At 33.7% G+C, this 18,132-nt stretch overlaps 1 protein-coding gene across 2 annotated transcripts in view; it reads left to right on the plus strand.

Annotated features, from left to right (window-relative positions):
• LOC136035714 (translation initiation factor eIF2B subunit epsilon-like) overlaps positions 1–18,132 on the plus strand; it is a 71,235-nt gene that overhangs the window by 17,416 nt on the left and 35,687 nt on the right. For both annotated transcript variants that reach the window (XM_065717665.1, XM_065717666.1), the window contains exons 4-6: positions 2,926–3,117; positions 7,814–8,112; positions 15,414–15,492. In XM_065717665.1, coding sequence (XP_065573737.1) covers positions 2,926–3,117; positions 7,814–8,112; positions 15,414–15,492 — 570 coding nt within the window. The remainder of the gene's footprint in view (positions 1–2,925; positions 3,118–7,813; positions 8,113–15,413; positions 15,493–18,132) is intronic.

Genomic DNA, 18,132 nt, shown 5'->3' on the forward strand with positions numbered 1-18,132 from the left:
CTATCAATAGAATAACTTTATCATTAAGTTTTCTACCAGAAGACAAACGTCATTCTTTTATGCAAACAATTTCTAGGGGCTCGTTTTCCAAAAATAAGTTAAATTCTACTAACTGATCCCCGGGTTAATCTGTTGTGTTAAGTTGAAGTCTTTATTCTGTGGAGTATTCTGTCTTTGAAATTGAAGATTGCTTATGTTTGGTTTTAATTAATTTTAATTTTTCTGAAGATGATTATTGGTATTCCTAGGATAGTTATGTCATTTTGATGAGGAAACTGATGCGTTAGTTCATCGAACAACTCTACCATTCCTAACCAAATCATCTCATTCAGCACCAATTCGTTGATAATCTTCAGGCAGTTACCTTTATCAATGAACAAAACATAAAATTGCGAGATGAAACCCACTAAGATAAACACCTAACTGCAGTTGGAAGGAACATGTGAGCGAAATGTCAAAGCGAGGGAAAGCAGCAGTGGTTGCAATATTACGTAATGACCTAGTGAAAAAGTCGAAGTCATTAAATATGTTTAAGCAAATATTTGATTCGAAAATTAAACCGACAATCCATTACGGAGCTGATCTATGGGGCCTGGAGGCCGCGGGTAAGCTAGAATAAGTCCAGTTTAGATACTACAGAAGACTTTTCGGGCTGCACCAGACAACAAATAACCAGCTAATCAAAGGAGAATTCGGCATCTTCTCACTGAAACTGCACCGACTTTATCAAGTATTAAAGTTTTGGCTGATATTAACCCAACTTCCTGAGGACTGATTGGCTAAACAAGCTTATAATGATTTGCTTCGAATTAATAGGAAAACTACTTGGACTCAACAAATCAAGAAATCTCTTGATAAATTAGGCCTCTCTTATTTGTGGGTGGAAGGAAACGGACCCGGAAACATACAATGCCTTCCAAAAATTATGCAGAGATTGAGAGACCAAGAGATACAGGAGTGGGGTTGTTTAGTACGTTCGTCGGAAACACTGAAAGAATATAGTAAAGTAAAAGATAATTTTGGGGAAGAATATTACTTTAAGTTAAATTTACCTTTTAAATATTTAAAATCATGGATCCATTTGAGGGGAAATTGCCTTCCAGTACATAAGGAACAGAGATTTAAAAAAAAAAAAGGGTACAAATGGTAAATGTGGGTATTGTGGAATTGAGGATAATAATTTAGCCCATTTCCTCATGGAGTGCCAGGAGCTTGAAAGTCTTAGGGATGAAATTTGGGGGGACCATCGGTTGGTGCTGCTTTCTGATATCCTGAGGTCTTCGAAGCCTGGAACCATATGCAAAATGGCACGATATGTGGAAAAAGGCGGAAGAGGCTCAGTCGAGCCCGAGTGAATGAAAATAAGTATTGTTTTACATTGAGTTTGTGTTCTATGCAATGTTGTATCATTAAACCATGTTGTGTATGGCCGTAGGGCTCAAATAAACTATTTCTTTCTTTCTTTGTATCTTTTTCTTAAATTAAGATAGTTATCCACTTTTTAAAATCATTCCAAATGATGTTTATATTCACAATTTTGTTGTTCTGCGGTCAAATCTGCAGAAACGTGTTTCATCAAGAAATGATGACACATCACAAGATTAATTAAAGAAGAAATACGTTATTAGGGATAAGAAATATATTATTGAGACTATCAGGGGGGGGGGGGGCGGTTGCATTGTCAGAAAAGCAACCATGATATTTGGAAATAGCATAACTAGAAAGATTCACTTTTTTACTTATAAGAATGTTTCTTTTCATAATCAAACTCGGAGAATTTGACCCAAAGGAACCAAGCTACCCATTTTTTGAAACCGAAACGTGAACAACGTTACGAATACCCATAATGACAGCAGTGGAAGCGGCTCTACCTAAATCTAGAGTTTTTCTCCCCCTTGATAATTGCTTTTAAACCTAGAATCAAGGGGTTTTCTCATTTCTTTCTACCTGCTTTCCAAGAACAGCAGTATAGAAATTGAAATGGAAACCTTCAAACTACCAGTCATAAAAACAAAGTTTATCATCATCACCATTTTATTTATAATTTTATTTAGATATTTATTTAAATTCTTTCGTTTTACATTATTATATCATTTTATTTAAATATTAATTCAAAATGATACCTTCTTGCTAATCTTTGTAGCCTCCCTTATTACTGGTGGTCTTAAATAAACAAAGATTTTCAATTTTCTTGGGTTTTTCACAATATAGATGTCACGAATGGGAATGTCGTAAATTCAATGTCAAAAAAAGAATGGGAATGTCAAAAATTACTTTATCTATCACTTTAGGGGGCCTTAAAAAAAGAAATTAAACAAAACAAAAATGGCTTGTTCTTTTCCTCTGAAATAAATACAAAGATATAAATTACCTGGTGCTTATGATCGGTTTCTTCCAGTACACCAATATTGCTTTTCAAATATAAACATTGATAAACTACAATTTCTTTTTCAGTAAGCAATCAGTTATTTTTTTATATATATATATTGGCATAATGTTTTTGTTCGGTTTCTTAAAATAATTTTCAAAATATAATCTGATTCATTTTCAGGAATGCAAGTAGCCTATAGAAGTTTTATTGCACATATGAATTTAGCATAAAAAGTTCCAAAAGTAAAGTTCCTGCGTAGAAAGAGGTTAGATGGGTTTTGTATTTCAGATTCCAGACCTGTTATTTCCAAAAGATGTACAACGCAGATGTTACCAGACGCCTATGATCCAATAAAACAATATTTCTATAAATAATAACAATATTGTTTTAGTATTTTTTATAGTTGTTTATTGTTTGCAGCCTGCAATAACTGTTCTTATAATAACAACATTATTTTATTATTTTATTGTTTTATTGATTGTTTTATAGCTGTTTATTTTCTGTTGTATACAATTATTGTTTTAATAACAATATGATTTTTTCTTTTTTCTTAGCAAGCAGTTTGTTAAGGATCTTGGTGAACAACTAGAGGGGAAGAAGCTGATTATTCTTAATGAAGAGATTTATACAGCAGCAGATGCTTTTAAAGTTATGGATCATGAATCTGTGTTGTCAACGGATTTTATATACTTCGAGGGAGATATACTAACAAACACAGATTTGAATGTTCTTATGGAAAAACATAAGTAGGTCTTTTTTAAAGCTAGAACTGTTTTCTTTATTGACTTAGATACATACAATTTCGTCTTCTAGGAAGGGGAGGGGGTGGGTTGAAGCTGGAGGAACTCGAGTCTTTGTGCCCGATTTTTTTTTAGGAACAATCTCAGGGTACCCCATCACTTCCTTTGTATGTAGTTTGGAAATAAAGGAGTTTTTTTACTTCTCTTAAATATTTGGATCGTCAACTTTAGTTGATAAAATTAAACGAATAAATAGGATGCTGTGCAACGTTACCTTGCAAAATCCTCGTGGTGTAACATTTTTAATACCAAAAAATATCATATTGGATTGTTATACCAAATACCTTTGTTATACCAAAAAATATCATATTGGCTGCTGTTTTTGAGAAGATAACAGCAGAATCAGAACACAAGAATTGTCAAATATTTAAGTGAAACTGGAAAACAAGAGTTCGAGTGTCAAATGTTTAATTTTGTAATAGCGATAATTTGTAATAGTAAATGTAATAAGTAATAGCAAATGTAAAAGTAATAGTAAATGTAATAGTAATAATTCATTCCTCTTTGTGGTTGTTTATTCTTTTTAGCATAATTTTGCATCCTTAATCTTAAATTTGGAAATAATCTTTGACCTTCTTCTTCTTAATGAAGACCAGGCTCAAGTTCAATTATAAATATGGATTTTTGATATTTTTCATTGAATTTTTCATTTCTATAACGAATTTCTCTCTGTAACAGAATGGAGGAGGAGCTTGCGTAGCTGTGTTTGCATCAGGCGGCTTGGGGCTGCGGTGAGTTTTTAGTAGTAGTAATAGTAGTATAACGTATGCATTACTGTATAATATTTTGCACATTAAATAGTTTATATTAACAATTATGCATATGTTAATAATATCTCTAGGTGAAATAATTATAAATTAAATACTATTATTCGTTAAAGGTAGAAATATTGCAGGAACATAAGAAAAGCATATGAAGTATATATTATTGTTTAATATCTTGGGATCTTTAAAGACATTCGAATTTTTTACAGGAGATCCCTTGGATATTGTAAAATTCTCAGTGAAAGTCATGGTTAGAACCAATCCTTGTTTTACATCTCTCTAGTTTATTTGTCTATAACTACAAATTATTCTGTCATGAAGATTTTTTCAATTCTTTAAGAGTAGTATCGAAGGCACAACTCTTAAAGAGGGAGGGGGAGTGAATCAAAAGACAAAAAGAGGACAAAAGAGCATCAGATACTTAATAATTGCAGAGATATTTAATAAGGCATATACGTAAAACTTTACTCTGGGGGCATAGAACTTAAAAAGAAGTCCCCGAAAACAGGCGAATTATATAGATAATGCAAGAAATTTTAGGAAAAGACCAACATCTAGAGATTTCAGGGTGGAGGGGGCGTGTGTCCGAACCAGTTTTTCTACAACCTGAAGTGTCTAGAGTTCCCTCAAATTTCCCAAAAAGGATATTGGGCTCTCTAAAATGACCCCCCCCCCCAAAAAAAAAATTCTTAACAAAAATTAGAGATTTGATTTCGTACTAACTTTCACATATTTATGAACGTAAAATTCCGGGAGATTTCGGAAACCCTTCTTTCATTCAGGGAAATTTATGGAAGCCTCTAAAATTCGAGATATTTGAACCACTCTCTCTAAGCTTACTTAAACCACCTGGGTAGGTTCTTCTAGGTTCTAGGTTCTTCTTACTTAAACCCCACCTGGGTAGGTTCTAGGTATGATGCTATCCGTTTAAATTTAAAAAAGGGCTCTCAAACTAGAAACAGAAAGGAAAATATATTATTGCCACAAGAAACAATATATGCAATTTCAAAAATATATATTTATAATTGGTCTTGAGCCTGGTCTTCATGAAGAAGCAGAAGAAAAACAAATTATTTCCAAATTTAAAGTTAAGGATGCATAATTATACTAAAGAGAATACTCCTACTACTACTGCTAATAACTCAACGCAGCACCAAGCCGCCCGAGGCAAACACATCCACAGCACTCCTCCTTCATCCCAATATATTCAAATCCTCCCTCTTTACAACCTCCCAGGCACTTCCTATTTCTCTTAAATCTTTTTTATGACATCCTTCCACCCCAACCGCGGACGACCTGCTTTCCGTTTAGCTGACGACAGTTTGCCGATAAGAACAAGCTTTGGCAATCTGTCATCCTTCATCCGCAGAACGTGACCTAGCCATCTCAACCTTTCTGTCATTATTGCCCTAGAAAACGGGAGTAAACCACATTTATTGTACAGCCTACTGTTTGAAATACGGTCAGTCAGCTGGGTACCCAGAACAATACATAGTCAATTTCTCTGGAAAACATCTAGCAACTCTTTGTGTGTTTTTGGAGCGCCCATGCTTCAGAACCATATTTGACCACTGTCATCACTGTAGCTTCCAATATTCTTATCTTGGTTCAAAGATTTATCTTCCTATTCTTCCAAGCTTTTTCAACTGTAAAAAAGCACCCTGGGCCTTTGCTATTCTGCTTTTAACATCTTCTCTGTTCCCACTGTCTTTACTAATAATGCTACCAAGTTAAGTGAATCTGTCCACTTGATCAATTTTTTCGTTACCCAACGTCACTCTTTCATCTTCACTTATTCTTAGTCTTAGTGACTTAGTCTTCTTAACATTAATTTTCAAACCTATTCTAGCAGCCTGAACTTGCAAAACCTCTAAAAGTTAATTCATTTTGCTCACACTTTCATCTAGGATGCTTAAATCATCTTCATAACCTAAGTCATGGAAAGTTTTTCTTCCCCATTTGGTCCGTGTTCTCCCATTGCCTTTCTCGGGCTCCTTAAGACAAAATCCATCAAAATGAACCGTATAAAGGGGGACAGAACGAAACCCTGCTTAACTCCTGATTTAATGCGAAACCAGTTGCTAGTCTCATTTCCTACCTTAAACTCAGCAGTGTTATTCTCGTACATAGCACTAATCACTTTTATGTATTTGTCTGGTATACCATACAAGGATAAGACCTTCGCTAAAGCTCTTCTATCAACAGAGTCGAACGCTTTCATAATCTATAAAATTGAGGACTAAATGTGTTTCAATAACTCTGGCGCTTCTCGATTTTTAACCTAAGAGTGAAAATTTGGTTGACACATCCTCTGCCCTTCCTAAAACCGCACTGTTCTTCTCTTAAAACTATGTTTACAGCATCTCTTATTCTAAAAAATATCATATTACTAAGTAATTTGCTACCTACACAGATCAGACTAATGCCTCTGTAATTACCACACTCACTCGTATCACCTTTCTTATACAGTAGCTTCATTTTGGGTTTTCCTAAATTCGCTAGGTAGTTCCCCTTTTGAAAAAATCATATTCATAATCTTCAGTTACGTATTTCTAACCTCAGAGCCACCATATTCAAGAAACTTCTTAACCACACTATCAGTACCTGGGGCCTTATAATTTTGTAATCCTTTTAGTACTGTCGCTAATTCTTCCCCGCAAAACAACCTTCACATCCAAGGTATCAAAAACTTTTTCATTTTCTTCTATATCTTTTCCTGTAACTCTATCCCTGTTTAGCACATTCTCAAAACGTTATTCCAATATTTCTTTAATTCTTTCCTTATCACTAATTGTGGCCCCGATCCTATCTGTAACTGGGACATGTCCGGATTGACTACTCCCTCTCAATTTATTAATATGCCAGTATAATATCTTGCTATTACGCCGTCTAGCTGTATCTTGCAATCCTCTGCAGTTTTACCCATGGCCTCCACCTCACGCCTCCTTAGTTCGTATTTAAATGCTTTTTCCACTCTTTTTGTAATCCTCTTATTTTCATATGATCTCTCCCTCAGATAATTCTTGTACAATCCACTTCCCCTCTCTATTATATTCCTAGCTTCGTTGCTAACTTTCTTTTTTTTTTTAATTGTTAACTATGAGCAACTTCACAAAGTATTTCCCTAATATTATTCCGTCAATCTTCTCCATTGTCAAATTTTAAACTCTCCAGTTTAGTATTCAACTGTTCGTGGTAAGTTTCTCTCAAATGTTCATCTTGGAGCTTACGAACATCATAACTTCCCGGGAGATAGTTACCCTTCCGAAAATTCAGCTTTAAGTTAACCTAGGCAGTACTAATCTTTACTTTTAACCTCAATAACAGCAATTTTATGTACCCTAGTATCATGTATTGATCCTGCCAATCTTCGGTTTGCAATAAAATAATCTATAAGGTTAGCTGTCTTTGTATCTTGTGAATACCTTGTTAAATTATGGGCCATTATTATGACCAAATATTATTAGTTGTAACTAGATTGCTTTGCCTACAAAATTGCAACAGTCTGTAGTCATTAGTTACCGAGGCTAGGATACCATCTATCCCTATTTCTACGGACCTTGGGATTAAAATATCTGAATAAAAACACTATATTTCTACCTGGGACCCTATCTGCTCGTTCGTTTAACTGTAAGTATAATTCATCGCTACTATCTCCGCCGGTCGGTTGAACGAAAACCCAACTGAAAGAACGAAGCAGTGAACGAAAAATTGATATCTATAATGAGTTAATAAAAGAAAAATAATGAGAAATAAAGTAATTTGAGTATGAATTGAGATTTAAATTGAGCCCAAGAAGTAATTTTGGTCTAGTTTTCCATCAGCAGAACCATGAATCTTGCTTTTGAAAAAGGGATTCAAAGATTTCCTGTTTTTAGGTCTGTTCTAAGGAAAGACAAAGACGCCATATTGACAATTGCCACTATATCGTGTGTTCCTGGTCACCCAAATAGAACCAGTGAAAATGAACAATTTCTAATTGTGGACGCAACCAAAAAACTCTGTGGCTATAATCAAGGATATCAGCAAAAATATAAAGTTAATAGTGCAGTGGATATTGACCATGTCAAGCTTCGTTTTGATATGATTAACTCAGGTGTCTATGTTTGTTCCCCGAAAATTCCTCCCTCTTTCGTTGAGAATTTTGATTTTCATTCAATTGAAGATTTAATTAAACGTAAGTAGGATTTTTTCTAAACCCTTGTTTCTAATATTGAAGCCCTTCTATTCATACAATCAACATCTGAAATATAATACAGCGACTATGTTAAGTAAGAATATACGTAATGTGGAGTTATGTGCGACCTTCCCCTCTGAAATTGCAAGATATAGAACTGACTCCTAGGTGTATTTGTGGTACCATCACCTGGTCTCTAAGACTTAGACTTATTTCTCTATTTGTGCTAACTTTTTTTTCAACTAGGGAATATACACTTAATGCTTCTTGGCTAATCTATGTTTATCATCTTCATCACATCCACGACTATGACCTTTTTATCCTCTTTAATTGCTTTTTTCAATTTTAACATTATTTAAACAATCTTAACAATTTTTTTTCTTGCTTCTGGATAATTAAAAGTTTTATAAGCTAACAATGAAATTGCGGAGAGACACAGACATGACATAGAAGATTGTCTTGGGGTAGTTAAAAAAAATGCCGTGTTTTTTTACTTGAAATTCTTTATTCACGAAGACAAGGGTTTGAGACCTGGTGTCGCTGATTATTTTGTTTAGAACGGGGTCAGGGGTGATATATGTATATATATATATATATATAATATATATATATATATATATATATATATATATATATATATATATATTATATAATATATATATATATATATATATATATATATATATATATATATATATATATATATATATATATATATATATATATATATATATATATATACATATAATATATATATATATATATATATATATATATATATATATATATATATATATATATATATATATATATACATATATATATATATATATATATATATATATATATATATATATATATATATATATATATAATGGACAAATAAAATAAAAGAGAAATATATATGTTGTTTTTTGGTATCATACCCTCCAATTAATATAATATTTAAAAACGTTATGATACGATTAACATTTAAAATTGTTACTTAGAGGCCATTTGCAGTAAGCTGCTATTCAGGGTTGAGTCTTTGTGACTAGTGCCCCCCCCCCTATCTAAAGGAATCCATATTATTTCTAATTTTCCTATATTTTCTTGTCAAATTCATTTCATGGGTCGAACTCTTGGTGATAATATGTGTAGGGTAAACTTTCGTTAGCGTTTCTGTTACTTTCAAGAATATAAGAGGAAAGAGGAACTAATAACCTTAAGAGAGGATTAAATAAAAAAAAAACAAGTTTTTTAACGGAAAGTAAGGAGCGAAATTAAAACTTAAAACGAACATAAATTACTTCGTATATGAAAGGGGCTGCTTCTTCATCAGCGCCCCGCTCTTTACGCTAAAGTTTTACTCTTTCTCTTAACTCTACTTTTTTTAAACAGTAAAAACTTTAGCGTAAAGAGCGGGGCGTTGATGAGGAAGCAGCCCCTTTCATATACGAAGTAATTTATGTCCGTTTTAAGTTTTAATTTCGCTCCTTACTTTCCGTTAAAAAACTTGTTTTTTTTATTTAATTGCTGAACGTTTTTGAATCAATGCATGTTTTGATTTTGGCTCTCCGCAGATGAATAATTAAAGCGAAATTTGCATATTTATTTTTTTGGCTAAATGGCTTTCTCATAGTTTTGATCTAATGATTTTGAGAAAAAAGGAGCGGGGGAGGAGGCCTAGTTGCCCTCCGATTTTTTGGTTACTTAAAAAGGCAACTAGAACTCTTAGTTTTTTACGAGTGTTTTTATTAGTAAAAGATATACGTAACTTACAAATTAGCTTACGTAACGAACTTCTGTATTTTCATGTTTTTATTACGTCTATGAAGGGGTTCACCCCCTCGTCAGTACCTCGCTCTTTACACTAAAGCTTAAATTTTTCCCAATTTCTTGAGAATGACCCCTGAATCACAAAAGCCGTAGAATAAATAGTTGAAATTACTAAAAATAATTTAGCGTAAAGAGCCAGATATTAGGAGGAGGTGAGCCCATCATATGCGTAATAATTTATCTTCGTTTTAAGTTTTAATACTTCTCCTTACTTTCAGTTGAAAAAACTGTTTCATATTTATTTTTTCATTGTTTTTTTTTTAAATAATAATAGAAAATCCTTCACTCCCTTCATGAAAATTTTCTTCCCCCATAACACATTCCTCCAAGGGGAGTTCCCCTAGCATATCCTCCTCTTATCAACCCCCCACAACCTAAAATCCCCCTGAAAACTTCTGTACACTTCCAAATAACCATTACTATAGGTAAGCACTCTCCCACGGGGACTGTGGGGGACTAAGTCGTACCCAAAGACATAGTTATAAGGTTTTTTGACTAGGCTGAATAAAATGGCTATCTCAGAATTTTGATTTGGTGAGATTAGTAAAATAATCAGCGTGGGAGGGGGCCTAGGTGCCCTCCAAATTTTTTGGTTACTTAAAAAGGGCACTAGAACTTCTGATTTCCATTAGAATGAGCCCTATCGCAAGATTCTAGGACCACTGGGTCGATACGATCACCCCTGGGAAAAACCAACAAACAAACAAATAAACACGCATCCGTGATGTGCCTTCTGGCAAAAAATAAAAAAAAATTCGCTAGGACACCATCAGTAACTCCAAAAATTGTTTTCCTAAAAGTGTCTAATCCATCTTCCACCTTGTCAAATTTTAAACTCTCCAGTTTATTATTCATCTGTCCCGGAGACGTTTTTCTCAAATTTTTATCCTGGAGTCTATCAACCTCATAAGTTCCCGTAAGGTGGGATTCCTTCTGAAATTTCAGCTTTAAATTAACCCTAGACACTATCAGATGGTGATCTTTACTTTTAACATCAGTAACAGCACTCCTATATACCCTAAAATATTTTTATTGATCCTGCCAGTCTTCGATTTACGGTAACATAATCAGCAAGATTTTCTGTCTTACCATCACGTGAACACATGTTAACTTATGGGTCATTTAATGACCAAACTCCGTATTGGTTATAACTAGATTTTTATATCTACAAAATTATAACAGTCTGTAGCCATCGCTGCTTTCTTTTCCTACACCAAATTTACCTGTGCTAGGACACCATCAATTCCTATTTCTACCGACCTGGGCGTTAAAATATCCTAATAAAAACACCATATTATACCTGGAATCCTGTCTTTTTATTTCTGTAACTGTAAGTAAAATTCATCCGAATACACAAATATCTCCGTCATATACAGGGGCATATACTACTATAACTGATATCCTGAACTTTTTAGTTATAAAATGAGTCATTAGTATTCTATTATTAACACCTTCCCGCCTAAGCAAGACTTGCCAGCTTCCTTATTCATCTTGAGCCCTAACCCCTATTTATGTACCCCGTCCTTCCTGCCTGAGTAAACAAATTCTATCTCATCTAATTTCATGCTTCCTACCCTCTGGGATATGAGCTTCTAAGACTTCTAATAAGTCCTGTTCGAATTAAATAAAAAAAAAAACAAGTTTTTTTAACTGAAAGTAAGGAGCGACATTAAAACTTAAAACGCACAGAAATTACTTCGTATATGAAAGAGGCTGCTTCCTCATCAACGCCCCGCTCTTTACGCTAAAGTTTGACTCTTTCTCTCAATTCTTCTTTTTAAAACAGTAAAAAACTTTAGCGTAAACAGCGGGGCGTTGATGAGGAAGCAGCCTCTTTCATATACGAAGTAATTTCTGTGCGTTTTAAGTTTTAATGTCGCTCCTTACTTTCAGTTAAAAAAACTTGTTTTTTTTATTTAATTTCTGAACGTTTTTGAATCAATGCATGTTTTGATTTTGGCTCTCCGCAGAGGAATAATCAAAACGAAATTTGCATATTTTTTTTTTGGGCTCAATGGCTTTCTCATAATTTTGATCGAATGATTTTGAGAAAAAAAGAGCGGGGGACGAAGCCTAGTTGCCCCCCGATTTTTTGGTTAATTAAAAAGGCAACTAGAACTTTTAATTTTTTACGAATCTTTTTATTGGTAAAAGATTTACGTAACTTATAAATTAGCTTACGTAAAGAACTTTTGTATTCTCATGTTTTTATTATATATATGAGGGGATTCGCCCCATCGTCAGTACCTCGCTCTTTACACTAAAGCTTAAATTTTATCCCAATTCATTAAGAATGACCCCCTGAATCACAAAAGCCGTAGAATAAGTAGTTGAAATTACTGAAAATACTTTAGCGTAAAGAGCGAGGTATTAGAAGGAGGTGAGCCCCTCATATGGGTAATAATTTCTGTTTGTTTTAAGTTTTATTGCTGTTCCTTACTTCCAGCTGAACAAGCTTTTTCACTTTTATTTTTTAATTGTTTTTTTTTAAATAATGCTAGTAAATCCTGCTCTCCCTTCATGGAAATTTTCTTCTCCCATTACAAATTCTCGAAGAAAAGTTCCCCCAGCATATCCTCCTCTTCTCAACCCCTCCCCCAAACCAAAAAAAATCCTCCTGAAAACGCCTGTATACTTCCCAATAACCATTACTATATGTAAGCACAGGTCAAAGTTTGTAACTTGTTGCCCCTCCCACGGGGACTGTGGGAGAGTAAGTCGTCCCCAAAGACATAGTTATAAGGTTTTTCGACTACGCTGAATAAAATGGCTATCTCAGAATTTTGATCCGTTGACTTTGGGAAAATAATTAGCGTGGGAGGGGGCCTAGGTGCCCTCCAATTTTTTTGGTCACTTAAAAAGGGCACTAGAACTTTTCATTTCCATTAGAATGAGCCCTCTTGCAACATTCTAGGACAACTAGGTCGATACGATCACCCCTGGGGAAAAAAAAAAAATAAAAAATAAAATAAAATAAAATAAACACGCATCCGTGATCTGCCTTCTGGCAAAAAATGCAAAATTCCACATTTTTGTAGATAGGAGCTCGAAACTTCTACAGTAGGGTTCTCTGATACGCTGAATCTGATGGTGTGATTTTCTTTAAGATTCTATGACTTTTAGGGGGCGTTTTCCCCTATTTTCTAAAATAACGCAAATTTTCTCAGGCTCGTAACTTTTGATGGGTAAGACTAAACTTGATGAAACTTATATATTTAAAACCAGCATTAAAATGCGATTTTTTTGATGTAGCTATTGGTATCAAAATTCCATTTTTTAGAGTTTTGGTTACTATTGAGCCGGGTCGCTCCTTACTACAGTTCGTTACCACGAACTGTTTGATTAAAAGGACGGTATTACATTTGAATCAATTTGCTGAAACCTTAATTAATTTGATACAATTGTGTAAGGTGTTTTTTTTTATTCATAAAAACATAAAACATTAGTCTCCACAAAGGTATCTTGGCCTGCCAAATGGGGAGATATAAAATATTTCAAAGCATTAATTTAAAACTAGGGATTGTTTTGGGTACTTGCATGACTGACCAGGTTGTTGAACTTATTTGCTTGTCCCCCTCTCTGTTTTTTTCCTGATGAGCCCTTGTATTGGGTTGTTGCTTCTGAAATATTTATCTTTATTATTTTTTCTATTGTTTGGTAAATGACGACTTATACTTATTGACGACATGACTGCCTGTCCATGGATTATTCTTTATGGTTGATTGTGTATGACTATGCTGTTTCACCTATGTGATTGTATGGATGAGTAGGGTTAAGGCCTCATTCAAGTGCTGGTCTATATTAATCACTAATTTAGGAAAACAGTCTTCCTTTTCTCCTTCTGTTTCTTTTTTTTTTTTTTTTTTTTTTTTTTTTTTTTTTTTTTTTTTTTTTTTTTGTGTGTGTGTGTGTGTGTTTGTGCTGTTGCATTGGTGATTTATCTTTTCATGATATATATATATATATATATATATATATATATATATATATATATATATATATATACATATATATATATATATATATATATATATATATATATACATACATATATATATATATATATATATATATATATATATATATTTATATATATATATATATATATATACATATATATCTTGTTTTTTTTTGTATTTATTTGCTTATTTTGCCCCCCCCCCCCCCTTTTTTTAATGTCCCTTTTAATTCTTTTCTGACTTGTATTTGTTTAAGTTTAGTTTGACCGGTTTTTATCTTTTTAATTTTTTAATTGACTTATTAGTTTAATTTTTTACTCATAAGTAATTATTTATTATGATTTTTGGTTGTTGTTTTTTTAATTGCGTTTTGCCAGTTTTGGTGCAACGATGTGATTAGTCGATTCTGAAGTCCAAATTCGGCCCTTTGTGGGCTTGTGATAGAGATCTTTTGAAATAAATATCTTGTCTGACCATATTTAAAACAATAAACTCTGCGAAAATATGGTTCCATCCCGTTTTCTAGGGCTAATGCGAGAATGTTTGAGATTTGCGGATGTGGACGTTTTGTGGATGAAGGATGACAAATAGCCAAAGGTTGTTCTTTTTACTTACCCATGTTGGGCCAAACAAAAAGCAAGTCATCGCAGAATGGGGGGGGGGGAAGGTTACAAGAAAAGAATTAAGTGAAATTGGAACTTCTTGGGAAGGTGTAAAGATTGGGAGGAGGGAAGCCTTGAATGTTTTTGGACGGAGCTGGAGCGTGTGCAGCTGTGAATTGCTATTAGCTGTAATATAAATCTGGGGATAATAAGAAGCTGATTAAGATAAGACGCAGATTTTGTAACAATTACGAAAGCGGATAAAAGCTACAGTAACATACAAGAACTGTCACATAGGGTAGATAATATATTTCTTAAGTAAACTCGTTGAGTTTGGTGTGTTTCAAAGATTCTCAGAATTTGCTATTTATGCTCTCCTGAAAGTTTCATTCAAGTGGAAGTAGTAAAGAAAGTTTTTCTGAAAAGTGGTGCTTTACCCCTACAATTTTCTGTTAGTTTGTAAAGATTTGATACTAAAATTGTTACTAACAATTCCTTTAAAATCAGAATTGTGGAACTTTTCATTAACTTTGGAGGTTCGTGAGCCAGGCAACTAAAATTTTCAGAAATAAATTTATTGTCAAAAGGAATGCCCAGTAAGGTATTTTCGAATTCACTCCTCCAAACCCCCTTCCTCCAGGATGCTGCCTTTTTGTGAACTCGGATTTTTTTGCGCTCTGGTAATAAAACTATCAAAAATGGACTTAGAGCCCAAATAGAGGTCAGGTGTGACGACCCGTATTATTATAAACACAGTGCTTAAACCTATGGCTTAACCCTTCCTAATTCTCTGCTAACTTAAGACTCTGTTGGCAAACTCCTTTGCACATGTGTGGGTGTATTTTATTTGTTTATGTGTTTGATTAATTGAATATTTAATTTTGTTTGCATAATATTGTAATAGCATTTTTTAAATTTTCAGACGCTTTAATGAAGGATGAAGTAATAACAAATAATGTTTATATTGAAGAAGTTGAAGGAAAACTTACAACCAATCCTAGGTAAGGGATTTGATTTTTTCAGTTTATGTTTATTTCAACTAAAATTTTATATAATAATATATGTTTATCAGCCTAAAATTTTACCTGGATTTGTAATTGTATAGAAAAATCCTCAACTCTTGTTTCTTTAAATTATACATTTTTTCTGTTGTGACAACGCTGCTGTGACCATATTCAAAAGCCTCTTATTTGAAATATATTTGATGGAAATTGCATAGTTGCCAAATCCCTTCAGTTATAACTTTATAACTGAGCTTATTATAGCTTATAGCTTCGTGTTGTATATCTGCGATCTTAAATTTGGAACAAAGTCAAAGTTTTTGCGTAGAATTAACCTCTTTCAATCAGTTCGTGGTAACGAACTGTAGTAAGGAGCGACCCTGCTCAATAGTAATCAAAACTCTAAAAAACGGAATTAGGAAACCTACAAAAAAAGAATCGCATTTTAATGCTGATTCTAAATATATAAGTTTCATCAAGTTTAGTCTTACCCATCAAAAATTACGAACCTAAGAAAATTTGCCTTTTTTTAGAAGGCGGAAACACCCCTTAAAAGTCATATAATGTTAACGGAAATCACACTATCAGATTCAGCGTATCAGAAAACCCTTCTGTGGAAGTTTCAAGCTCCTATCTACAAAATGGGAAATTTTGTATTTTTGCCAGAAGACAGATCACGGATGCATGTTTATTTGCTGTTGTCTTTTTTTTCTTCCCAGGGGGGATCGTATCGACCCAGTGATCCTATAATGTTGCGAGAGGATTCATTCTAACGGAAATGAAAAGTTCTAGTGCCCTTTTTAAGTGACCCAAAAATTGGAGAGCACCTAGGTCCCCTCCCACGCTAATTATTTTCCTAAAGTCACCGGATCAATATTCTGAGATAGCCATTTTATTCAGCATAGTCAAAAAACCTTATAATTATGTCTTTGGGGACGACCTACTACCCCACAGTCCCCGTGGGAGGGGCTACAAGTTACAAACTTTGACCAATGCTTACATATAGTAATGTGGGAAGTGTACAGACGTTTTAAGGGGGATTTTTTGGTTGGGGGAGGGGGCTGAGAAGAGGGGGATATGTTGGGGGAACTTTGCATGGAGGAATTCGTCATGGGGGCGCAAAAATTTCCATGAAGGGAGCGCAAGATTTTCTAGCATCATTTAAAAAAACAAAGAAAAAATAAATATGAAAAATTTTTCTACTGAAAGTAAGGAGTAGCATTAAAACTTAAAATGAACTGAAATTATTACGCATATGAGGGGTTCACCTCCTCCTAATACCTCGCTCTTTATGCTAAAGTATTTTCAGTAATTTCAACTATTTATTCTACGACCTTTGTGATTCAGGGGCCATTCTTAAGGAATTGGGACAAAATTTAAGCTTTAGTGTAAAGAGCGAGGTTCTGACGAAGGGGTGAATACCCTCATAAATATAATAAAAATATACTCAGAAGTTCATTACGTAAGCTAATTCGTAAGTTGCGTATATGTTTTACTAATAAAAACGTTCGTAAAAAATTTTAAAGTTCTAGTTGCCTTTTTAAGTAACTAAAAATTTGGTGGGCAGCTAGGCCTCCTCCTCCCCCGCTCCATTCTCAAAATCATTCGAGCAAAACTATTTAGAAAGCCATTTAGCCAAAAAAATAAATATGTAAATTTCGTTTTAACTATTCATCTGCGGAGAACCAAAATCAAAACATGCATTAATTCAAAACTTTCAGAAATTAAATAAAAAAAAACAATTTTTTTTAACTGAAAGTAAGGAGCGACACGAACAAAAATTACTATGTATATGAAAGGGGTTGTTCCCTCCTCAACGCCCCGCTCTTTGCGCTAAAGTTTTTTAACTGACAACTCAAAAATAGTTGAGTTGAGAGAAAGAGTCAAACTTTAGCGTAAAGAGCGGGGCGTTGAGGAGGGAACAGCACCTTCTATATACGAAGTAATTTCTGTTCGTTTTATGTTTTAATGTCGCTCCTTACTTTCAGTTAAAAAAAACTTGTTTTTTATTTAATTCTTTAAAGGATTGAATTTGATTTTAAATTTATTAACAATGAATTTTGAAAAAAACACTAAGTCTCCCTTTTGAGAAGGAGTTCAATAAAAGATAGCTAATAAGAACAGCCACGATGGTAAATGTATATTCATATCTATTAAGTAATGTGAACTAGCCAGTTCCGCCACTGGGGAAGATGTTTACTTATGTATGTATAGTTTTATTACTCATCTTTTATTATCTGTGTATAACTTTATCGTAGTTACAGCAGTAGCTGCATCCTAGTAAAAGACAAACAACGGCCCATAGTAACCAAAAATAAGAAAACACGTTAAAATAACTGGCAAGTGACAAAATACTATCAGCTTATTCACGACCCGTAACCGTTGTCGTGATTAGTCTTGATAATAAAATGCTATTTTGAAAACAAATTTAAGGGAATTTCAAAAAATTGTCTGAGACCAAGGCCTTATCCAGGGGGAGGGGCTAGAGGGTTAGAACACCCTCTGAAATGTTTGTCCAACTCACAAAAACATTACAAAATTGACTATAAATGAATTTTTTTTTATTTTTTTTTATTTTTGTAACCTCTCCCCCCGGAGAAAATCCTTTAGTCAACCCCCCTCCCCCCGGAAAAAATCCTG

This window comes from Artemia franciscana, chromosome 14 (genome assembly GCF_032884065.1).
Source record: "Artemia franciscana chromosome 14, ASM3288406v1, whole genome shotgun sequence".
NCBI lineage: Eukaryota > Metazoa > Arthropoda > Branchiopoda > Anostraca > Artemiidae > Artemia > Artemia franciscana.